The 26174-nt window shown below is 39.7% G+C and overlaps 1 protein-coding gene across 8 annotated transcripts in view; it reads left to right on the forward strand.

Moving 5' to 3' along the window:
• cerkl (ceramide kinase-like) overlaps positions 1 to 26174 on the forward strand; it is a 185510-nt gene that overhangs the window by 89473 nt on the left and 69863 nt on the right. For 6 of the 8 annotated variants that reach the window (XM_043693484.1, XM_043693482.1, XM_043693485.1 and 3 more), the window contains 3 exons: positions 5088 to 5222; positions 25254 to 25295; positions 25371 to 25434. In XM_043693484.1, the coding sequence (XP_043549419.1) occupies positions 5088 to 5222; positions 25254 to 25295; positions 25371 to 25434 (241 nt within the window). The remainder of the gene's footprint in view (positions 1 to 5087; positions 5223 to 25253; positions 25296 to 25370; positions 25435 to 26174) is intronic. The other 2 variants (XM_043693483.1, XM_043693488.1) reach the window with 2 other exon arrangements.

Consider the following 26174-nt stretch of genomic DNA (forward strand, 5'->3'; position numbering starts at 1 on the left):
TTAACCAATAACTGAGTTCATAGTAAGGGTATTGATAGGCTGGACTTTTTAATAGTGTAAAGCAGTGTGATGGCACAACACATCAATTTGCAAATGGTGTTGTGTTGCAGAGTAATTGGATTTAGATTGTGATTTCTATGCATAATTAGTTCTGGATCCACATGCCAGTGGATCTGTGCTTTAGTTGTAATATTCACAATGGAAGTGAGGCACATTTCCACATGGAGAATGGGTTCTGGGAGACTGATCCAAACCTGACAAACACCAATTGCATAATAGTATAAGGAAATATGTGGAAGTTGATTAGGATTTGTAAGTTAAAGACACCTAAAGAAGGCTAAGGCAAATTCTCTTGGGCATTGGTCAAAATTGTCAGTCTATTATTATTATTATTATTATTATCATCAGCAATAGCATTCTTCAGCATCTATGCATGACAAAATTTGGACTTTGCAGCCAGTGATACCATGTTGTTTCACAGAGTACGTTGTTGTAATCTTTGCCAGTGAAGTCAGCTGACCATCAATAGATCTAATATAAATTTCAACCTTTCATGCACTAACCTTCCCATAAAAGAACAGTTTAAAAGTTAATCTTTATTGATTGCGGTGTGACTGCGATTTAAATTGTTATGCTGTGTCAGAATTATTGCGGAACAATCACTTTGGCTCTGAGAAGTTAAATTTGAAGCCTTGAATGACATTTTCATCATTTAATTATGAAAGATTTTATTGAATTATAAAATAAAAATTTCATGCTTAATTCACTTTTTCTTAATTTCATCTTTTATTTTGGTCCTATGGGAATGCTATGTTTATTTCACTTCCTGTAAAATGACTGAAATGTGAGTGATAATCAGTGCTTTTTATTTCTTGCTGTGCAGTCTGTGAGAATTCTCCAATCTGGTGGCTCATTTTGGATTACGTAGGATTAGACATCCTTTCAAGCTTGTACCATAGTGAAAACGACAGCATAATAGGGCAAATTATTGCTGCACTGCATATTAAGTCTTTGAAGTAAGGTTGGGCTGGTGTCACTTTGCTACTGCATGCAACAACTGACAGAGTCTTGAATACTAACATCAAGACTTGCTCGCCAGGAGAGATGAGTTCATAACACTGTCAAATAGTTGAAGTGTTAATCCCCCAAATCCTTCCAAAATACACCAATGGCAGGCAGTAAGAATGGGAGAGATTCCTGGTAAGATGGGGTTGAAAGAAAATCTGAGTCCCTACTGTCACTAATCATAACTCCAGTCTACAACATGCGAATGAAAGTTCATGTTGCTCGAGAAACTCTGATTTCTTGGGGAAGCTGCTTTCTCAATTGGCCGGGTGACTGATCTGCATCAGTTTGTGCCACTAACATGTAATTCAATTCTTATACTGATTTGGCTGGATTCAGGACCTGTCTTCTCACCCTACAAGTGGGCGATAATTACATTACAGGTTGGGGGTCAGCTTTCAGACAGAATTGAAGATGAGGAGAAGGACGACTAATTGTCCCTAATTTGAATCAGAAGGTAAAAATTTCCAGTAGCTAAAGCAGAATGAGCAATGTCAAGAAATCTGGGAAAATACTGTCGTGATGCTGGCTCAGAGACTATTTCAACCAAAAGATGATTATGCATATAAATTCAGTGACTGACAGAGTCGTGAATGGATGTGTAGAATCGCACTTGTGCAAAGTCAGTGATACTGCAAAGAAAATAAAACTAAAAAGAAAGAGATAATGAGAGGCTGACTACCTACTCTCAGCAGGAAGCAATGTTAGTCTTTCAGGCTTGTGTAACAAAAAGGGGTTAAAAACTGACTGCAGCTGCTGTACTGTGCGTATTAGTCAAAAAGGATCAGGATGAAAGAATTTGGATCAACCTGTAAAACCATTAATCTCCAAATTAACTATGCAACCACTGTCAACATTATCTATACTATCTAATGTAAAAATTGCAACATTCTACTATTAACCTGTTATGATCGTCTTATAGATTGATTTTTTTTTCTTTTTCCTTTAGATTCACTACTTATTTTTAATCTGGTGCCTGTGTTTGTATTACTGCTTCTTTTCACGTTTAGTAACTAATAAACTCTCTTTGTTAACGCAGGCAAGCCTGGTTGAATTGGCTCCTTTTTAAAACATAAATGCATTTGGTTCTGAGAGGTTTTTAAAAAAAAAAGCATCCTTTTTAAATTAACCTTTAGTGACTGGTCAAAACTATGGTGTTAAGCAAGTGTATCCTTCCTTACTTGGGAGCCTAACGATTCAGAGTATTCCATCTGGAACCAAACAAATTGATGAACCTTGTTTAGGGACTGACCATAACAATGTGGCAAGAATCAATGGCAATAGTTCATGACTTGCTTCTCCAGGCCTTAAAACAACTCCACCCTCACTATCCTCCTTGCACGCTTCATGGATAAGTGGGCATTACCAAACCACTAACCTCACCATATCATTAGCTTTTAGGCCAATTCCTACACCACTTTAGGGTTTCAGTACTTTAATTTGGAGCTCAGGGACACGTGATTTTCATTCCCCAGCTATATTGCATTTACTGCCAGGGTACAAGTGCATCTAAACAGGATATATCATGTGGCCCTTAGCATGCTTTCTTAGTGCTTACTTAATTTCCTTCCAATTGGTGATTGCAAGCTTCTTTGCATTTTGTTTTTGTGCAGATGACATGCAAGCAACTCATTGCCGTTTTGAGCACTGAACAATCAGTGGGGCGGATATATTATTGTTTGGCACTGTTATATCATTGTCACATTTACAGCATGTGCCAACTGCTTACATAGCAAACCCAATGCATATGCTTCAACTAAATGGTCATATGTGAAAGTCAAATGGGATGAGTCCTTCGAGAGGTCAAGGTTGAATATGGTTTTGCAAATCATGGTGCTTATACAATTTCAGTCCGAAGCATTGGTCAGTCAGTCAGTCCTGCTGGATTACAGGTATGTCATTTGGGGTGGAGACATCAGTCCTGGGGAAGGGTAATTTTTTTCCAGCAGTGAGACAAAGGGAGCTATTTAGGTGGAAGTGGATGAAAGAGCAGTTATTGGTGATGCGTTAGCAGGAGAGGAAATATGGTGTCACCACTGAATAGAAAGGTCAGAGGGCATGAGTTAGTTTGAGTGGATGAGGTGGTTGAGGATCCTGGAGTAGACATGACATATGAAATAAAAGGGCTGTAGTCAATGAGTCTTGATTAAGTGAATGTGCAGTTAGCGAATGAGTGGTGGCCCTGTGAGTGTTGGATATCAAAGAGACAGTTATGACACTTACCCTTGTGGAGTGCAGAAGATCATTAAGCTTTCTGCACTGCTGTAAATTGATCTTCACTCTGACGATGGCACTGACCCAGGCAGTTGCCTTGGACCATGTTTGCTAAGTCTTATGGTGTGGCTTCCTTTGCTGGTCAGCAGGAAAAAGCACTGCTCTCCATTATACCAACTCATCCACCTGTACCTCCAGATTCTTGTGTAAGAATCAAAGAGATAATTGTGTTTCTGTGCCATTTCCATCTCAATAACCGTACCTAACACAGTACTAAGGACAGTTCCACGTGACAGTGTCTGAAATGTTGTGGAATTTGGTTTTGAAATTTGGTACCGTAGCATGAATTTTGATTCTGCAATGGTGAGCATTTCCACTTCTCATGCCATACAATTCCATGAGACTGGTACTCAAAAGCCCATTTGCACAATTAATGAGCTGAAGAGTAAAAAATTTGCATGCTAAAGTTTGATATTAGCCATGCTGAACCACCCACCGTGAATCACACCCAAAGGAACCGCCAAAAAATGAGCAAATCCAGTCCCTAAGTATGCGTTAATACCAGAAATATCATCAAAACAAGGACTTCAATTCATAATTCATGTGGATGGTTGGTGTTCATCGTTCTTGTTTTATAAATGCTTTGGAGACAGATCTAAATAGCATTGCAATATGTTCTGAGGCTAGAGGACATTTTCTCAGAAGTTCATAAGAGAAAGAAGCAGAATTAGGTCTTTCGGCACATTGAGTCTGCTGCACCATTCAATCATGGCTGATAAACTCTTCACCTCTGTCTTCTCCCTGTAACTTTTTAACCCACTACCAAGTAAAAATCTGTCTAACTTCTCCTTAAATTTACTCACTATCCCAGCATTCATTGCACTTTGGGGAAGCAGATTCCAGAGATTCACAACCCTTTGGGGGAAGTAGTTTCTCCTCAACTCAGTCTTAGGTTAAGGGCTAGTAAATTTAAAAGACCTCTCATACTAGAATGCCCCACAAGAGGAAGCATCCGCTCCATGCTTATTTTATCCATTCTTTCTATCATCTTGAATACCTTTTTGATCTCCCCTCATTCTTCTAATCTTTCTGGAGATAAGGAGCCAAGCTCCAAATTACATAATTTTTGATTTTTTAAAGAAGCTGTAACAATCTTCCTTCAGAAAATCCGTGGATCTTGTAGTTAGGTTCCAGTTTTGATTTTAGATAAGAGTGCAGGATTTATAAAATTAACACATGGGGTTTTTTTTAAAGGCATGAAAGTTGAAAGATGTGCAGGTTAGATGGATTGGCCGTGCTAAATTGTCTATAGTGTCCAGGGAGATGTAGGTTAGGTGGATTAGCCATTGTAAATATAGTGTTACCTGGATAGCGTAGAGGTCTGGATGAAATGCTTTTCAGAGGGTCAGTGTGGATGGGCCAAATGGCCTCTTTCCACACTGGGGTTTCTATGATAAAGAACAATATAACTTTATTTGTGCAAGTTTAGTGTGTATCTGAAACTTCTCCGGGTCAGTGAAAGAAGTGACTGCACAGTGAACTTCGAAAACTTCCAAATAGTAATTAAAATGCCTCAAATAGAGTTGACCGTAAGTCCAGAAACTGATGTGGATTTAATTTACAGATAAGCATTAAAAAAGTGCAAAAATTGCAATAAAATATATACAGGTAAGTTGTGAATTTGTCACAGATAATTCTACTTACGAGGAAAATATAGTTCTAATTACTATTAAAGTGACATTGTTAAATTTAATTAAAAAGATTGTAGTTGAATAACAAATGAATTATTTATTTTGCTTATTTTACAGAACATTTTCCAAACAGACCAAAGTACCTGAAAGTTGTTATTAACCCATACAGTCACAGAATGGAAGCTAAACAAGTCTACTATGAACAAGTTGCACCTCTTTTCAAGTTGGCTGACATCAAGACTGACATCAGTAGTAAGTTATCCAGAGTTTCATGTGTAAATCTCAATACTTTATCTGAGACAGGTACCTAGGAAGTGGGAATCCTTCATAACTTGTATGATTTAATAAGATAGTGAACTAACTCGACTACTAGGCCTGGATTTTGGCCAAGCACAAGTGACTTGGGAATCATTTAAAATGTGCAGACAGTTCTCCAATGGTTGGAATTCCACTTAGCATAAATGAAAGTAGTGTAGCTTGTTGGAGGTCAGTCATCTCAGCTCCAGGAAATCTTTGCAGGAGTTGCTCAGAGTAGTGTCCTACCCCAAACATGTTTTGCTGCTTTGTTTACCACCTTTCCCTCAAAGTCAGAAATGGGGATGCTTACTGGTCACTGCACAACATCTATGGCTTCTCAGATACTGAAGTATTCTATATCAAAATGCAGTAGGACCTGGACAATATCCGGACCTGGACTGACAATTAGCAAGAAACATTCATGCCACACAAGTGCCAGGAAATGGACATCTCCAACAAGAAGGAATCTAACCATCTTCCCTTGACATTCAATAGCATTACAATCGCTGAATCCACTGTTGTCAACATCCTGGGGTTACTAAACTGGACTGGGTTGTTGTCGGTTGCAACAAGACATTGACAGATGCAGAACTGGACTGGTAAGTGGAAGATGGAATTCAAACCGGAAAAGCGTCAAGTCATTCACTATGGAAGGTCGAATTTGAATGCAGATATAAGGTTAAAGGCAGGATTCCTGGCAGTGTGGAAGAACAGAGGGATGTTGAGGTCCATCGCCATAGATCCCTCAAAGTTGTTACCCAAGTTGATAGAAATGTAAAGAATGCGTATGGTGTGTTGGCTTTCATTAGCAGGAGGATTGAGTCTAAGAGCCATGCGAGGTTATGCTGCAGCTGTACAGAGTCTTGGTTAGATCACATTTGGAATATTGTGTTCAGTTCTGGTTGCCTCATTATACAAAGGATGTGGAAGCTTTAGCGAAGGTGTTGAGGAGATTTATCAGGATATTGCCTGGACTGGAGTGTATGTCTTATGAAGAAAGGTTGAGGGAGCTAGGGCTTTTCTCATTGGAGCGAAGAAAAATGAGAGGTGACTTGATAGAAGTGTATAAGATGATTTTCTCATTGGAGTAAAGAAGGATGAGAGCTGATTTGATAGAGATGTATAATTGATGAGAGGCATAGATAGACTAGATAGCCAAAGACTTTTTCTTATGATGGAAACGTCTATCATAATTTTAAGGTAAATTGGAGAAAGGTTTAAGGGAGATGTCAGAGATAGGTTCTTTACAAAGAGAGTGGTGGGTGGTGTGGAGTGCACTGCCAACAGTGGTAGTACAGTCAGAGACGTTAGGGACATTTAAGTGGCTCTTGGACAGGCATGTGGAAGATAGTACAATGAAGGGTATGTAGGTTACTCTGCTCTTAGAGAAGGAGTAAAGGCCGGCAAGAGCTGAAGGGCCTGTACTGTGCTATACTGTTTTATCGTGTATTGCATACAGTTTTGGTCTCCCTTTCTACAGGACATACTTGCCATGGAAAAAGTGCAGCGAAGGTTTATGGTGTTGGCAGAACTCATGTGAGGATAGATTGGTTCAATTGGGTCTGTACTCACTAAACTTCATAAGAATGAAAAGGTCTCACTGAAATGCATAAAATTCTATCAGGGTCAGACAGACTAGATGCAGGAAACGTGTTTACCCTGGTTGTGGAGTCTAGAACCAGGGGTCATATTCTCAGGATATTGGATAGCCCATTTAGAACTGAGATGAAGAAACATTTTTTCACTCAGAAGGTGGTCAACCTGTGGAATGTATGACCACGGAGGCTGTGGAGACCAGTTCACTGACTATATTCAAGAAAGACTGAAACAGTTTTAGATATTAAAGGTATCAAGGAGTGTGGAGAGAAAGTGAAAATATTGTGTTGAGATAGAGAATCAGCAATGATCATACTGAATAGTGGAGCAGGCTCAACTGATCTGCTTCTGATTTCTATGCCCTATATTCTCTCCTGTGAAATTGCAGGACTGCATCATTTAATGATCATGATGTCATCCAGAGTAACATACCATTATTGCTGAGTAAATCCCCTCACAACAATTAAATCTACTGTGAAAGAATGTAAAAGCTACGGATAAAGAATACAAATTCCTTGTAGAACAGATTTAGTTACAATGTGAGGTGAAAGTGTCAGCCTTTTGACATCAAAGCCAAATTTGGCCAAGTGTGACATGAAGGAGCCCACGTAAAACTGGAGGTAATGGGAATCAGGGAGCAAGTTCTCGGCTGATTGGAGTTATACGTGGCACAAAAGATGATGATTGTTGTTGTTGTTGCAAGTCAATCATCTCACTTCAAGGATATCTGTGCAAGAGTTCCTGAAGGTAATGTCTTGGCCCAACCATCTTCAGCTGTATCATCAATGACCTTTCCTCCATCATAAGGTCGTAAGTGTGACTGTTTGCCAATGATTGCACAAGGTTCAGTACTATTCCTATCTCCTCAGATACTGAAGATACATATTGGTCTCTTCGTGACTTTTGAGAAGACTTATAGCTCAGGTTGTTGATAAGTATATAAGTTAAAACTTTATTACTGGAACAGCACAGCAGGTCAGGCAGCATCCAGGGAACAGGAGATTCGACGTTTCGGGCACAGGCCCTTCTTCAGGAATGAGCAGAGAGTGTTCAGCAGGAGAAGATAAAAGGTAGGGAGGAGGGACTTGGAGGAGGGGAGTTGGAAATGTGATAGGTGGAAAGAGGTCAAGGTGAGGGTGATAGGTCGGAGTAGGATGGAGGCGGAGAGGTCAAGACCTCTCCGCCTCCATCCTACTCCGACCTATCACCCTCACCTTGACCTCTTTCCACCTATCACATTTCCAACTCCCCTCCTCCAAGTCCCTCCTCCCTACCTTTTATCTTCTCCTGCTGAACACTCTCTGCTCATTCCTGAAGAAGGGCCTGTGCCCGAAACGTCGAATCTCCTGTTCCCTGGATGCTGCCTGACCTGCTGTGCTGTTCCAGCAATAAAGTTTCAACTTTGATCTCCAGCATCTGCAGACCTCACTTTCTCCTCGAAGTATATAAGTTAGCTCGCTGAGCTGGAAGGTTTGTTTTCAGACATTTTGTCACCATGACTAGGTAACATCATAAGTAAGAGTCTCTGATGAAACACTGGTGGTGTGTCCTGCCTGTCTTGGTTTCCTAAACTAGGTGATGTTATTTCCGGTTCCTCTTTGCAAGGGAAGGTAGATGGGATCTAAGTCAATATGTTTATTGATGGAGTTCTAGTTAGAATGCCATGCTTCTAAGAATTCTCGTGTGACTTTGTTTCGCCTATCCTGGAATGTGTGTTGTCCTTCATGCCACACTTGGCCAAATTAAGCAGGAGAGTTTAACCCATGTTGTAACAGCTTGGGGGCTCGGGTCCGTGACTTGAACTAGTTTAGACAGGTTTTAATAGATTGAGGGGTACAAAAAATCCCAGCAGATTTAAACACTTGCAGGTTAGTGTCCTAGATCTTTAAATAAAATGCAGGTGACACAATTTATTTAATTTCGGTGACTTGTGGTTGATTTAATTAAAAGTGAGAGAAATGGCTCTTAAAATTGCTAAAGAGGTTCTGGGACTTGAAGATGATTCTCAGATTTGCCAAGAAAGTTTAGAAGGAAATAAAAAGGCCATACTTTTAGAATTGGCAAATAACCCAAATCGAAGTTTAACCAAGGACAAAAGTAAAGCTGAAATTGTAAGGGAATTACTCAAACACTTAGGTGTCTCAGAGAAACAAACAAGTGCAATTGAGGTAGAAAAACTTAAATTACAATTGCAGATAATGGAGTTAGAAGATAAACAAAGAGAGAGAGAAGAAAGACAGGGAAGAGAGAGAGAGAAGGTTCTTGGCTGAGCAAAGAGAGAGAGAGAGAGAGAGAGAGAGAGAGAGAGAAGAAAGGGAGAGAGAAAGTCAGAGAAATTGAACTTGAGAAGTTGCGACTCTCCTGCTTAACTTAAAACCAACACAGAAAAGATTTATCCAATCCAGTAATCTGTAAAATATTTGAGTGGCTAAGAACTGTGTAAGGTAAAAATTAACAACTTTACTTCTTAAAGTATAATAGAATAATTAACTAACACTATTTACAATTTCTTTCTCTAACCTATCTTTTACCTTTCCTTCTATAATACTAGTCTGATAAAACTTCCAATTAAGATTTACAAAACAACACTTTTTAACTTAAAACCAAGCAGCTTTAGGTTCTCGTCTTCGGATCTTCTTGTGTCTTCTTTTCTCCTTGTTATGAATTTCTGTGTGGTTACTGATCAAAAAGGTACTTGTAAGAGAGAGATTTTTTCAAGCAGTCTGTTACATGCTAGGAGTTGGCAGTTCTCCTCTCAACTGCTCAGTTTCCCCCCTATCTTCTACCCCAGAGTGTCTGATTGTGTCATTCGTTTTTAGGATTGTCAATATACTCAATTCAAACTTGATTGGGGTTTGATATTTTTTCAGAATATAATTTAAACTGATTGGCCGAATTCAAATTTGTTTTTGTCTCCGGGCAATGACTAGTCAAGTTGTTCGACTAAGTGTTACATACATTGTTGGTGAGAACACTTGGTGCTATTAACTCTGCTGCTTTTAACTCTCTTAAAGTACACCCACATCTTCATAACACCAGACAATGACCTGTTCAACAAGAGAGACTCTAACTAATCGCACGTTGACATTCAGTGACCTTTACATCACTGAATCCAATATTTCAACATCCTGGGGGTCACCATTGATTTGAAATCTGATCTGGACTTGCAATATAAGTAATGCAGCTACATGAGCAGGTCAGAGGCAAGAAAACTTGCAGTGCGTAACTCCCCTCCCGATTCCCCAAAGCCTGTCTACTATTTACAAGACACCAGTCAGGAGTGTGATGGAATACTCGACATTTTCCTGGATGAGTGCAGCTCCAACTGCACTCAAGAAGCTTGACAATATCCAGGACAAAGTGGCACTATTGACTAGCATCGCATCCATAAACATTCACGCTCTCAGCCATTGATATTCAGTGGCAGCAGTGAACAAGATGCACTGCAAAAATTCTCCAAAACTCCACGCACAGCACCTTCTAAACCTACAACTATTATCATCTACAAGAATGAGGGCAGCTGATACATGGAAACACCACCTGCAAGTTCTCTGTTCCTCACTTGAAAATAAATCGCTTGCAGTATTGCTGGGTCAAAGTCCTAGAATTCCCCCCTCAATAATATTGTGGATCTACCTACAACAAATAGACTGCTACATTTTAAGAAGACAGCTCACCACCTCAAGGGCAACTAAGGAGGGAAAGAAATGGTAGCTCTGCCACTGACATTCACAATATACAAACGAATAAAATAAAATGTGAAGAATGTGTTAAATGTTGACCACACCTGATCACAGGTGTATTTCAGCCCAGGAATTTGATGAAGGTATAGCCATGGGTGTGAAGATATGGGACAAAGCTTGGAATGCCTACTAGATTTTATAGATATGGTAACCAATTTTAGCATATCCAGGTTGATAAGCAATAGACTGGACAGCCTACCGTGGACAAATCTATGGAAAAATGGGAAGGCACAGACCTTCAGTCATCAGCAAAATTCTTAATAATATAATGGAGATGAATTTATTAATGAGATTCTAAATATTATAGAAATGTTTACTGCTGCAGAAAGTCCATTCAGCAGTGATTTGTGCAAAAGAAGCCAGGCAATATTGATAGCTTGCACAAGATACTCGTATATCAGGCAACTGTAAGTTGCAAGTGGGCATGAACAGTGCATGCAAACACTTAGAGTCATAACATCATAGAGATGTACAACACAGAAACAGATCATTTAGTCCAACTCATCCATGCTGACCAGATGTCCTAAATAAGTCTAGTCCCATTTGCCAGCATTTGGCCCATAATCCCTCTAATCCCTTCTTATTCATATTCCTATCCAGATGCCTTTTAAATGTAATTGCACCAGCCTCCATCACTTCCTCTGGCAGTTCATTCCATATACACACCTCTCTGTGTGAAAAAAGTTCCCCTTAGGTCACTTCTAAATCTTTCAGCTCTCACCTTAAACCTATGCCCTCTAGCCTCCACCTCAGCGAAAAGACCTTGTCTATTTACTCTATCCATGCCCCTCATGATTACATAAGCCTCTATAAAGTCACCCCTCAGCCTCTGACGCTCAAGAAAAGTAAATCCAGTTTATTCAGCCTCTCTCTATAGCTCAACCCCTCTACCCCTGGCCATATCCTTGTAGATCTTTTCTGAACACTTTTTCAAGTTTCACAACATCCTACCTATAGTAAGGAGACCAGAATTACATGTCATATTCCAAAGATGGCCTAACATGACCTTGCAATTCCTATGCTCAGACAACTGAGTGGTATAGCCCATAACAATTAGTACATGGTCAGAATCTAAAATTATCTTCAACATTGAATGATGATCTTTCACTGCTAGAAGGAATAGTGAATAGCTCAGTTTTTGCACCTGGCTTTCAAAGCTCATTGTGGACTCGTAACATTTGTCTCTTTGCAAATCTTTCATAGCACACATGTCAATTCAAAGGCTGAGGAGTAGCATTATTGATATGCAGTTATATTTCTGACATTCCCCACATATTAATGGTTCTTGCATCTGACGTAGTGCACACACTGTAAAGGAGTGGCTGGGATCTGTATGGTATTTCTCAATCCTTAACTTAAAAGTGCATCCTCGATGTAACAGATGACAATTTCTCCAGAGAACAGTTTTGCTTCTCCTTTCCCCAAAACATGAGGAGTCAAACAGCTCATGCAGTGGGATTTTCCACTATTGCTGGCTTTCCCAAACTGCAAGACCCTTATAGACTGCACTCAACTAGCTTAGTAACTGTTCTATCAGCATTCTGAAGTTCACAAACAGAAAAGGCTCTCATTCCATCAATTTTAAAATTATGTGGCCATCAATACCAAATTTTGGAGGTGTGCATTAGATACCCTTGGGATTATCATGACTCGTATATACCAGAGAATTCACACTTTCTCATGCTCCAAGGTCTACTGGGCATCAAGGGATGGCTGCTGAAAGGAAAAGGTTAACTCCTACAAACATAGCTCATGACACCTTTGTAAAACCATTGATGGACACAGAATAGGGATATAATACTACCCATGCTTCTCTCAGGACCAGAGTGGAACAGATCATTCGGCCTCCTCAAAATGAGGTTTGGATGCCTATACTTGGTGGAAGCTTGAAATATAGGCAAAAAAAGGTATGCTGCATCATTGTGACATATTCAGCCATCATAACTGGGCGGCACGGTGGCCCAGTGGTTAGCACTGCTGCCTCGCAGCGCCAGAGACCCGGGTTCAATTCCTGCCTCAGGCGACTGACTGTGTGGAGTTTGCACGTTCTCCCTGTGTCTGCGTGGGTTTCCTCCGGGTGCTCCGGTTTCCTCCCACAGTCCAAAGATGTGCAGGTCAGGTGAATTGGCCATGCTAAATTGTCCGTAGTGTTAGGTAAGGGGTAAATGTAGGGGTAGGGGTGGGTTACGCTTCGGCAGGTCGGTGTGGACTTGTTGGGCCGAAGGGCCTGTTTCCACACTGTAAAGTAATCTAATCTAAAGTAATCTAAAAACTGGAACTCAAAAAGGGGATGGAACGTCCTAGAGGAGGAGAAAATAGGAGATTGAGCACAATCCTCTGAAGCTAATACCCAAAATATTTAACTGGGAGATTTCCAGGGGAGCACAATTGAGGTAAGCACTATTTAGTGCAAGAGACCAGGCAGAACTTAACAGAACAACAGTTCCAGGAGGAATGATCTGTGCTTAGGCTTCCCTTCATTGTGTAACTTTCTATTGTTAGATGCCAATTAGCCCCTAGTCAGTCAGTACACAGTACATGTAGATCTGGTTATTTCTGCACTGTTTGAACTTTTCCACTGTTGAATTACATGTTTTCTTCTCCATATGAATGTGTAGTATTGCCATGTGATCCTATCTTCAAGTATCTGCATATTACAGGTCCTCCGCCATTAGGGAGAAAACAACAGAGACAGAGCAGTAACACTGTGTGGTTCTGAGATAAGACAGCTGTAAAGGCTCCATACAGCAAATGATATTAAAGTGTTTTGCAGTGAAGTCTCTCATGATAGTCAGCAGCTTTGAAGCAAACCTAAGGCCACCTCCTTTTTACCCATTATACTCATGTTCACTGTTTTAGGTAGACTGCCAAATTGCTCTGAAATATTTGAGCATCCTGTTGGTCAGTGTTTGACATGAGAGAGGAAATAATTTCTTACAATAGGCCACTAAACGACAAGTGAGAGTGGAGATATGAACTCCATATTGACCTATAAGCCTTGAACATAATGCACTCTCTTTAAAATGAGAAAAACATAATGAAATGTTGTTGTATAGTTGTGTGGAATCATCACCAATTCCATCCTTTCACTGAAAAGGTGAACATAAGTGTGGATGATCTGTGCATGGTAGCCACTTATATCCATATTAGCATCAATAAAGGAAGTTTGGTATGTTTGATTACCCTATGCACTTTGTATGGAATGGTATAGTATGGTCTGCCTGTACTGCAAGCAAAGCAAAACTTTTCACTCTACCTAGGTACACGTGACAATAATAAATCAAATCAGATTAAATTTAAGTGCAACACCTGGCTGCAGCCAAAAGTATGATGGTTCAAGGATCTATGATGGCTGATGCCACCCACATTGTTACTTGCTTGGAGATTAGCAATGCTTGGCCATTATAGCTTCTTTCATCCTTGGGATGTCTAATGATGCCAATCATTCCTGAATTTGGTGCATCCTCACCAGGTCCAACAGCCACCAAGAGATTAGAGCAAATATTCTAAGACTGTAAATGAATATAAATGTACAAAAGTTCAGAATTCTTTTACAATTCATTTCACCCATGCCATTTATGGGCCCTGGGGAATTTTAATCTTCCTTCCTTGCGCGTAATGCCTAAACGTAATCCAAATTCTTCAGCTGTGGCAGAGGGAATCTGCTCTTTAGTTGGCCGTTGACCTGGAAGACTTGACGGGTCATTCCCAAAGGCATTTAGGCTACAATTGGCTGGGAGAGTATAAAATGAAATACTTAACCACCATAAAGCATCCCTCCCAGTAAAAGCTAACCTTCAACATCTGAGACCATATCATTGCCTACCTACAGTTAGAGTGAGAGAATGAAGTTCAAGGCATTGTATTCTAGTATCAGGTATGAAAGGTGAAGCAGAAATTCCAAAGCCAGATGAGACTTTTAAGTTTGCATCCCACATAGCTTTGCGTAACTAATGTGACAGAGAGACAATAATTGCAAAGTTTATAAAAGGTCAAGATTGCTTGAGGCCATAATTTTTAATGCTCATTCTTGCAAAAAAGGAATGAGCTGACCAATGAATTATAATTTGCTTCCAGATGATTAGTGTTACACAATCAGTGGATAAGTAATTAATATAATTGCCCTTAGCAGGGTGTCTCATCCACCCCTAAGAGAAAATGTACATTACTTTACCCATGCTGCACATTGGCAGACATTTTGTCTCTTTATTGCACAGTTGAGCTTGCTGAGATGGTGGCAAGATTTCAACTTCATGTCCTTATGAAAGAAATGCAGGCCTTACCTCAGATGAACGGTGATCCTCCCATCTTCCATGCCCTCTTTTGAGTTACTGTTCCTGCATCCTCAATGGCCTTTCAGCCTCTTTATATTACGATTAATGCTCTTATTTACTCCCAGGGCAATGCCTCTGAGTTGCCATGCCTTTGTTTACTAGTCCAGTGAATGCCAAGCCCAGATCTGAGCTTCCCATTTTCCTATGGATACTCTAACTGTATCTCTCACAAACGTCTCTTCCCCTGACAAGTCCTGTCACCATAAACTCGCTGAGGATTAACACCTAATCCCCCAGCAATGACTGCAGCCCAACCTTCCAGACACACTCAGGAAGACTGCTGCTGACATAACTCAATGAAGGTCAGTACCCTGTCATTAAGTCACCCTTCAGTTATACATGCATAGTACATGACTCCGATCCAGCTAGCTCAGAGCTGGCTGAGAGTGTGAACAGAACCCCTGATACTCCAGTTTATATCTGTCAACCAGGACTCCCTGATTGTAACAGAGAACTCAGTCTTTGAGCTCCACCTGGCTGGCCTCATTCTCATCACTACAGCTGCAACTGAGGAAAGCACAGTCTTTAGGCATGTGTCTCCACAGCATCCCTACTGACATATTTGTGATACCTGAACTGATTGCAAGAACACTGATCCGTGGACTGTTCAACATACTATGTACCCAACTGACTGTAACCAAGCTCCTGGACTGAGATTGGATGTGATGAACCCCTAAACCGACTACCACGACCTCTTGACTCACCATAGTGAGTCTTCACTCCACTGTTGTCCTTTGAAGTTCAGAAGTGGCCATTTGCTTGAAATGCATGCAGAATGTTGTTCGCACAAGCTGCTGCCACGTTGCACCTGTAACACTGACAGTCTGATACCGTACAGCAAAAGGTCCACCCCCTTGACTGTTCAATGGTCTCGACAGTAACAAGCTAACTGTCTCTCCCTCTGCACTAAACACCAATGCAAGCCAGAGAGGCTGACAGCATTGCAAATTAAAGCTGAAGAGCCCATATGCTAAAAAGAAATGCAAGCTCGACAGTTTGGCAACATGCAAGTAAGCATGAAGAAAATAATCTTAGAAGCATTAGATGTGTCCCGACAGTCAAAGTGACCCAGAAGTACGCAAAGCATAAATTTTCCTTCATGTCAAAATGAAGTGTTTAAGAACTGAAGTATCGTTTGAGCTAATCTGAAAATAGACATGGTGATGTCGTAAGGTTGATACTGAAAAGAAACTCATGCATAATAGCAATCACAATTTTTAAAAAATTCTTAAGAGGTCAAATTACATCAAAGACAGACAATTCATTAATAACCACTTAAAACTGTCAATAAAAGTAGAAATACATGCCACTGCTGAGAGAAGCAATTCTAAAGACATTAAAATTTAGCTATATATTCATAATGGGTTCAGCTATACTAACAGATCCTGATTAATGTAAACAAATGTTACAACTGAATCTGAAAAACAGCCTTATTTTCAAGGTATATTAGATATCCTATCAAAGAAATCCAGGAGTACTTGAGGGTTTTTTGTTTCCCTAAGTGAAGGTTGCTGAGGGATTCTGAAGGCTTTTATTTTGTTTTATTTTTATTGAAACTCTGAGCATTTAAATCACTTTGTTTGTGGCACGATAGATCCCAAGTAATGTTTTTGTTCCAGTTTTCAATGCAGTGGAGACGGACATTAAAATATCCTAATGCATCTCAACGCATATGCAATGCTAGTCAATGATATAGCCACTATGTCTTGGTAGAAAAGAGCTCCATAAATCAATTGCTGCAATACAAACAGGTCCAATTCAGACTACACACATCTAACTACTGAATCTAAAAGGACAGTTTTTCTTTGCATTTCAAACCCTCAGTGAAATAATTCTAGAACCAGATAGTTGTTTCTTTAGGTTTGTCATTTAGGATTGGGATTGTTCCATGATCCAAGTCTGAGGCCATGAAGACCATCTACCTATTAAAGAAGTCGAATCCCACTAAAAGTACAAAGTGAACTTGAACCACCCACCATTGCTATGGAGACGGAAATAGCAGAGTACACAGACAGTTGGATCTGCATCCTGCGTCAGTGAAAATAATCAGAGAAGGGAACTTTATTTTAACTAATATTCTTTCAGGAATGTGCACCTTGTTGGCTGGCTAACATTTGTTGGCCAACCCCAATTGCACTTCAGAAGGTAGTAGTCAGCTGCCTTCCTGAACTGCTGTAGTATGTTTTGCGTGAGTACACTCTCAATGACAGAGCAGAAACAGTGATATATTTACAAGAAGGTAAATTGAAGGTGATGGTATTCCCAAGTATCTGTTGTCCTTATCCTTCTTGATAAAAGCTGCTGTGGATTTGGAAGGTACTTTGAAGGAGCCTTCGTGCATCTAGAACATAAAACAATGAACAGTACAGGCCCTTCGGCCCTCGATGTTGTGCCAGTCTTTTATCCTACTCTAAGATCAGACTAACCTGCATTCCCTTCATTGTACTAACTTCTAAATGCCTATTCAAGAGTCGCTTAAAAGTCCCTAATGTATCTGACTCTACGACCACTGCTGGCAGTGCATTCCACACACCCACCACTCTCTGTGTAAAGAACCTACCTCTGACATCTCCCCTAAATCTTCCTCCAATTATTTTACAATTACGCCCCCTCATGATAGATATTTCTACCATGGGAAAGAATCTCTGGCTATCCACTCTATGTCTCTCATCATCTTGTACACTTCTATCAAGTCACCTCTCATCTTTCTTCACTCCTTTGAGAAAAGCCCTAGCTCCCTAAACCTGTCTTCATAAGACATGCACTCCAGTCCAGGCCGCATCCTGGTAAATCTTGTCTGCACCCTCTCTAAAGCTTCCACGTTCTTCCTATAATGAGGCAACCAGAACTGAACAAATATTCCAAGTGTAGTCTAACCAGGACTCCATAGAGCTGCAGCATAACCTCGTGTGGATCTTAGACTCAATCTCTCTGCTAATGAAAGCCAACACACCATACACATTCTTTACAACCCTATCAACTTGGGTGGCAACTTTGAGGGCACATGGACCCCAAGATCCCTTTGTTCCTCCACACAGCCAAGAGTCCTGTCTTTAACCCTGTATTCTGCATTCAAATTTGACCTTCCGATGAGAATTACTTCACACTTTTCCAGGTTGAATTCCATCTGCCATTTATCTGCCCAGTTCTGCATCCTGTCAATGTCTTGTTGCAACCTACAACAGCCCTCCACACTATCCACAACTCCATCAACCTTCATGTCATCAGCAAATGTACTAACCCACCCTTCCACCTCCTCATTCAAGTTATTTATAAAAATCACAAAGAGCAGAGGTCCCAAAACTGATCCATGTAGAACACCACTGGTCACGGAGCTCCAGGCTGAATATTTTCCATCTACCACAACTCTCCTGTCTTCTGTGCACTCTAAAGCTGCAATAACACATCCCTACTTCTGAACTCAAATCCTCTTGTATTGACGGCCAGTATACCATTTGCCTTTCTATTTGCTTGTTGTACCTGCCTGTTTACTTCCATGTAGGAATAAATTTACTGCAGATGCTGGAATCTGCACTGAAAACATCAAATGCCAGAGATCACAGCGGGTCAGACAGCATCCATGGAGATAGAGCAAACTAACATTTCGAGTCTAGATGCCTCTTCCTTGGAACGTTAGCTTGCTCTCTTTCCATGGATACTGTCTGACCTGTGATCTCCAGCATTTGTTGTTTACTTTCATTGACTAGTGTCCAAGTACATTTAGATCCCTTTGTACATCAAATTTCCCAATATATCCCTATATAAATGATATTCCCTCTTTCTCTAAAATACACCAAAGTGTATAATTTCACATTTATCCATGTTATTTTGTATCTGCCACATGTTTGTATATGCACTTCTGCACTATGCACATGTCTAAATCACCACGAAGTCTCCTTGCATTTTCCTCCCAACTCACAAACCAACTTAGTTTTATGTTGTCAGCACACTTAAAAATATTACATTTGATTCCTTCATTCAAGTCATTTACGTCTATCATGCACAGGAGAGAATCTCTGCCTTTAAAGATGTTAATGGATTAGAGTCATAGCAGCTTACAGAAGGAAACAGGCCTATCGGCCCAACTTGCCTAGGCCACTCAGTTTTCACAATAAAACTAGTCCCATTTACCTACGTTTGGTCCACTGCCTCTGTCAGTCCGTCTACCCCTTAGACACTCACCATCCTCTGTGTAAAAACAAAGTTGCCTCTTTGGACCCTTCTACATTTTGTGCTCTCACTTTAAACCAATGCTGTCTAGTTTAGACTCCCTGACCATGGGGAAGAGTGGTTGGTGATCTACCTAATCTGTGCCTCTCATGACTTTATAGACCTCTGTGACGTCATGCCTCAGTCTCCTACCCTCCAGGGCAAAACATACCAGTCTGTCTAGCTCTTCTTATAACTCAAACTTTCCAGTTCAGGTAGCATCCAAATAAATCTTTTCTGCACTCATTTTGTAGTTTAATAATATGCTTGCCATAGTAGGGTGACCAGAATTGCACACAGTATTCCAAATGTGGCCTTACCAACGTCTGGTACAGCTGCAACAAGATGTTCCAACTCCTGTACTTAATTGTTGGTCTACTTGTGACTCCGCTTTCAAGGAGCTGTGAATCTGTACCCCTGGATCTCTGTATTCTTTTACACTCCCCAGGGCCCTACCATTGACAGTGTAAGTCCTGCCCTGGTTTGACCTGCCAAAATGAAACACCTTGCATTTATGTAATTTAATTCAATCTGTCATTCCACTGGCCCAGTTGATCAAGATCTCGCTGCATTCTCAAAACTTTTTTCATTGTCCACTATGCTACCATAGAGTCACAGAGATGTACAGCATGGAAACAGACCCTTTGGTCCAACCCATCCATGCTGACCAGATAGCCCAACCCGATCTAGTCCTACCTGCCAGCACCCGGCCCATATCCCTCCAAACCCTTCCTATTCATATACACATCCAAAATTGCAATTGTACCAGCCTCCACCACTTCTTCCGGTAGCTCATTCCATACACGTACCAACCTCTGTGTGAAAATGTTGCCCCATAGGTCTCTTTTATATCTTTGCCCTCTCACCCTAAACCTATGCCCTCTAGTTCTGGACTCTCTGACATCAGGGAAAAGGCTTTGTCGATTTATCCTATCCATGCCCCTCATAATTTTGTAAACCTCTAAAAGGTCACCCCTCAGCCTCCGATGCTCCAGGGAAAACAGCCCCAGCCTGTTCAGCTTCCCCCTGTAGCTCAAATCCTCCAACCCTGGCAGTATCCTTGTAAATCTTTTCTGAACCCTTTCAAGTTTCACAACATCTTTCCGATAGGAAGGAGCCCAGAATTGTATGCAATATTCCAACAGTGGCCTAACCAATGTCCTGTACAGCCGCAACATGACCTCCCAACTCCTGTACTCAATACTCTGACCAATAAAAGAAAGCATATCAAATGCCTCCTTCACTATCTTATCTACCTGCAGCTCCACTTTCAAGGAGCTATGAACCTGCACTCCAAGGTCTCTTATCGTTAAGTATATAAGTCTTGCTAAGATTTGCTTTCCTAAAATGTAGCACCTCCGATTTATCTGAATTAAACTCCATCTGCCACTTCTCAGCCCATTGGCCCATCTGGTCAAGATCCTGTTGTAATCTGAGGTAACTTCTTCACTGTCCACTACACCTCTAATTTTGGTGTCATCTGCAAACTTACTAACTGTACCTCTAATGCTCGCATCCAAATCATTTATATAAATGACAAAAAGAGGACCCAGTACTGATCCTTGTGGCACTCCACTGGTCACATGCCTCCAGTCTGAAAAACAACCCTCCACCACCACCCTCTGTCTTCTACCTTTTGAGCCAGTTATGTATCCAAATGACTAGTTCTCCCTGTATTCCGTGAGATCCAGTCTCCCATGGGTAACCTTGTCAAATGCCTTCCTGAAGTCCATATAGATCACATCTACCACTCTGCCCTCATCAATCCTGGTGTCATCCACAAATTTACTAACTATACCTCCAAAAATTCTCATCCAAATTTCTATGAATAATCGGTGGACCCAGCATCAATCCCTGTGGCACACCGCTGATCATAGACTTCCTCTGCCACCACCCTCTGTCTCCTATCTTCAAGCCAATTTTGTATCCAATTGGCTAGCTGTCCCTGCATCCTGTGAGATTTAACCTTACTTGACAATCAATTGTAACTCCAAAATTGAAAGCAGATTATATATTCTATGACACAATTTTTGTCTGCTTTTCCAAAGTTTTCCAAATAGCAGTTCAGCCAACAAAAGTCACATGCTGTAGTTTCAGATAAAGGCGAGTAAAGTAGAATTGAATAAATCAGCAACAAAGATACTCATGGGCCAACTTAAATTTTGCTACTAATACAATCTTTTGTTGGTCTTCAACCTTCAGAACAATGTGATTTATGAGTTGCTTCTAATATTTGGACAATTCCTGATATGTGATATTAGAATACATTAAAAATACCGATCAATTATTCTCCATGGCAATGTGGGACTCATCTATTGCCAGCCATCACTTTAATTCTGCATTTTCCCTTGATTCAGACATCTATTAAAGTTGCAAGCCGTTCTTCCCCACCCTGCCCACGAAAAAATACCTTTCAGGAATTCTATCCTTATGCAGGCACCTGTGTCTAGCCCTTCTTAAATTTTGGCTAGATGAAAGCGAGTACTGCAGATACTGGAGATTAGAGTCAAGAGTGTGGTGATGGAAAAGCACAGCAGGTCAAGCAGCGTCTGAGAAACAGGCGAATCAATGTTTTGGGCAAAAGCGCTTAATCAGGAATGAGGCTGGGAGCCTCGGGGGTCGAGAGTCTTCCATTCTCTATATTGCTGAGAACTCTGAACATCGGTGTGGACTTGTTGGGCTGAAGGGTTTGTTTCCACACTGCAAGTAATCTAATCTAATCTAATCCTCCTGTGAAGTGACAGAAAATAACGATCTCTCTAAAAATGTTTTCAGAGCAGCAGCCACTTGTTCAAAAACAGTTATTACCACAAAATTGAACATCTGTCAAAAGCATATGTCTATCCACGTGTGAGATTTGTGCACAATCTAATAGCTTAAATGCTAGCACAGATTCCAGAATTTCCAAATTGAATTTCTTTTGTATTTTATATAATCTCTCCAATTTCATGATTCATTCCTTCATGGACAGATTGTCTCTCCTCTTAAATTTATCAAATATTGACTCTGCCTCAGAGACTTCCAACAAGTCATTCTTTTTGTAAACTTTGTCCATAAATTGTATTGTAGTCTCCAGTCCCCTCTTCAGTTTTCATGTCTGTTATATCTAGTCCCAAAAATACTTTGTTGTTAATTTTACTTGTACCTGGTAAAGAAAAAAACCCTATTCTACTTTGCTGCTGCATGTTTGAAGTGACTAGGGTATACATCTCCACTTCTTCAACTGCTTAAATAACTCTAATTCACAAACGCCTGTGGATGAACATTATTCATGATCCTACATGTGACTCAGGTACTGTTTCTTGAAAAGCCACCAGGGACCTTGTTTCTATAAAAAACAGGAATTACTTTCTGCTTTCTTTATCTTCCCATCTAAAGAGATCAAGGTAAGTGCTTGTTACTATATTTAATGGACTGAAATCTATGTTGAATTGGGCAGCAAAAGACTTTCAGAGAATCACATTGGTTTTTATTATGAATGTACTGTTTAGCACAAAGGAATCTTCTTCTGAGCCTCTCCCTCACTTGAGGCATGGTGATCCTGAGGTTAAACCATCACCAGTCATCTCTCTGTGATGAAAAAGCAAGCCTATGGTCTGGTAAGACTATGGCAACTTTACCCTTTATAGTTTAGGATAAACATGGTTTTCATTTTTCCCTTAAGGAACTTTTGTGTATCCAGAACAAACCCAAATAGCACTTAAAACAAAGTCTGATGAATATCATCTGCTGTCAATCAACAATAGAGCTGTTCTGCTTTACCCATAAAGGAACCCACGTTCCTAGTACTGGTATAAAGTGCCATAACATGCATTTTATATTGTGCATGAGGCGCATGTTTCTCCCTGCAGCCAAAGCAACCAGGCACAATCATGCAAGGAATTCATGTCTTGTAACACAAAAGTAAAATCCTGAAGTGGTGCGAGTGGTCCTAAAAGCAGTCATGATGATATGGTGAGACTGGTAGTTTGATGATGCTATCTTGAGTGAACAAAAGGTGGAAAAGGTTCAATGAGTATGCATGGAAATGGTGAGGGTGGAGTGGATGAAGGTGCAAAGAAGTAATCTCTTTGCTGCTGTTACCTGGTAACAGTTCTAATGTTCATGTCAGGAATTCGTCCGTTCTAATTTCTTTGAGTAGGGGTGGAGAATTGGGAGCTGCATAGAGGTGACATTAGCTAATAAGATACAAATGAAGGAAATAAAGCTATAATCATTAATGAGATTCAAAGCTGACCATTTAAACTGTAAGTGGTAACTCAGAAATCTTTTTCTCAATGTTTGGAATCTGATTCTTTTCAATTCTGCCATATTTGCCTGACTTCCTCACTATTGCCCACACCATTCAAGGCAGTGAAAAATTCCTGTTTCTTCATGGATACATCTAGAACTAAGGGGTGACATCTAAAAATAAGGGGTCACCCATTTTAAAATAATTTGTTTTCTCTCAAAAGGTTGAGCGGCTTTGGAATACTTTCCCTCAAAAGGCAGTGGAAACCAAATGCCACAGTTGCATAAGGGTCATAACTTTAGTGATTGAGCCTGATTCAAATATTTTAATGAGGTTCATTTCTGTTTTGATGAGCTAGAGAATCAAGTTGAACACACCTGAATGACAATGTACTATTTTTAAACCATTTCTTCTGATATATCAGGTCACAAAAAAAATGAAAAGTGCTTCTATAATCTAAAAAATATTAGTGACACAAAAAATAGTTATCTCGCCTTTCTGATATGGTCCACGTTTTGAAGTAATCTATTCATCCTTTGAGGACTGTTATGATATTTGTGTGTTTTAACATCATAACAGAAGGTCAATGAATTGGACTTTCAATAATCCTGGTAACCACTATTCTAAAAATATAATTAAATGAATGCATTACACAACATATTTCTTAATTTAAATTGTATATTTTGCATATTCTTTGGTTTTGATTTTGTATCAGATAGCATCTTCAAAAGATTATTAAATTGCTTTTTTGAGATGTGAATAATTACACTGTTCATGTAAAATAACATTTATGTCAGTATATTCTACTGAGTTTAAGAACTGGGCCACATGTGCAGTCAAAATCATTGCTCCAATAATCCAATTTGTTTAACTGTTCGCAACTCCCCCTACAGTTACATTGAATGACTGGAGTATTTGCCATTATTTTGTGATGCAGATGGACATTCTGGCAATTAATTGCAAACTGGAGTTTGTCAAACTAAGACAGTTAATCAGTTTTGTCTTGTTAATTCTGAAAGAAAAATATTATTACTAATCCAATATATCTGAATTTCAAGGAGATGTGATCCACTCATGTATTGATAGTCTGTTGTATTTATATCAAGTACATTGATGTACGTGCACTTAATATGAAAGAGATCAGGCTTTATACACAGTATCTTTAATTCTTCAGTGATTCTTTGAAATCATCTGAAAGAAAACCTTTGTGTTTTCTAAATAATATATTGCTGAAGTTATAATCAGAATTACACTGGTACCGGAAAATATACAAGCATGAAAGATTAATGTAATCTTGCAAATAATGATGCACATTCTTACACAAAAAAATCCATCTGCAAGTGTCATGTCAGTCGGCAGAAATCTTTGATGGGTAGATCCAGCTGGGTCGTCTCTTCTGGCAAAGCTGCCCTAGAAAATGCTAAATGCAGTTATGATGCTTAGTGCCATCTGCAGCATGCCAGCTCATCCCATTTTCATTGGCATTTAGAATGCCACATAGGGCATAAACACAGTAGAGATGGCAATGTGGAATGACAGATTTTGATCCTCTGGAGAATTCAGGCTCTGGTGTGTAGCTTTGCCACCTTCTCCCTACTATCATTTGATGTTGTCACTGGTGTTTTCCTGCACTTCATGTTTTTACGTTGAGTAATATTTCTGTTCCTTATTACTGTAACTCAAACTTTTAAGTAAAATTGCACAAAATTAAACTGTAGCTACATGATATTTTAAAAATAGATAATTAGAAGATTCTAGAAGAGTATTGTATTTTGTAAAATTCATTATTAACTGCCTTGGCATCTAATTATGTGTTTGCATTGCTTTTTCTTAATTATAAAATACACATTCTAGTATAATTTGCCTTTTATAGCCTTACCATATGTTCATACAGATGGCAACCACAAGTTCAAAGGTACCAATTTTTTTTTAAAATTGTCAAATCTGCAGATTACTTAATTTTCTATTCCTGACTGTCTCTCTTTTGTAGTTACAGAGCATGAAGGACATGCTTTTTCAGTTCTCATGGAATGTGATATTCAAGAGTTTGATGGGTATGTAAACCCTAAACCAAAGCTGTCAAAATATTTGTTGAATTCTGTCAATCTGTGATGAAACTAACTTCTCCAAATGGATTTCCAATACTCTATCAATGATGCAATACGAAATGACAATAATCAACCATTTGCAATTGATTTTTTAAAGTCAGACAAAGAGCTCTTTGTGTATAGTCACAGCAGGTGGAAATTTAATTACTTGTTCTGTTAGCAGTGATGCAGTACTGTCCTGCAAAGGACTACTGTATTGCCGTTTTATACAATTGTTTATCTTCCCACTGTTTACATTAAAGTCAAGTTTAGCTCTCCTTTGATATTTTCTGCTCATGTCTACAATCTATTAATGTGATATGTGGTTGAGAATTAAATATTGTTATCTTTTGTTAGTGAAGCAAAGAACAATAATTTTGAATTTTGCCTATTTCAAACCTTACATCTAGATGATTCGTTCAAAACTGAGATATTTCATGTCAGACCTTTTGACTACTGAGTAGCTTTTTATGTTTCAAGAGATATCCTTTAGTAAGACAATTGAAAACATTGAGTGTATCATTTTGATGATTTTAACCTGCAATTGCTGCCTTATATAACATAAGACTCTTCTCACAAGGCTACAAAAGTTAATTTGATCTAGAGCATCTAAAGGTGCTGAATTTTTAGCTGGGTGTAGAAACCTTTCCTTGTAAATGCCTTGCGTCATAGAATTGAAAATGGAAATCTGCTATCTTGGAAACAAC

This window comes from Chiloscyllium plagiosum, chromosome 7 (genome assembly GCF_004010195.1).
Source record: "Chiloscyllium plagiosum isolate BGI_BamShark_2017 chromosome 7, ASM401019v2, whole genome shotgun sequence".
Lineage (NCBI taxonomy): Eukaryota > Metazoa > Chordata > Chondrichthyes > Orectolobiformes > Hemiscylliidae > Chiloscyllium > Chiloscyllium plagiosum.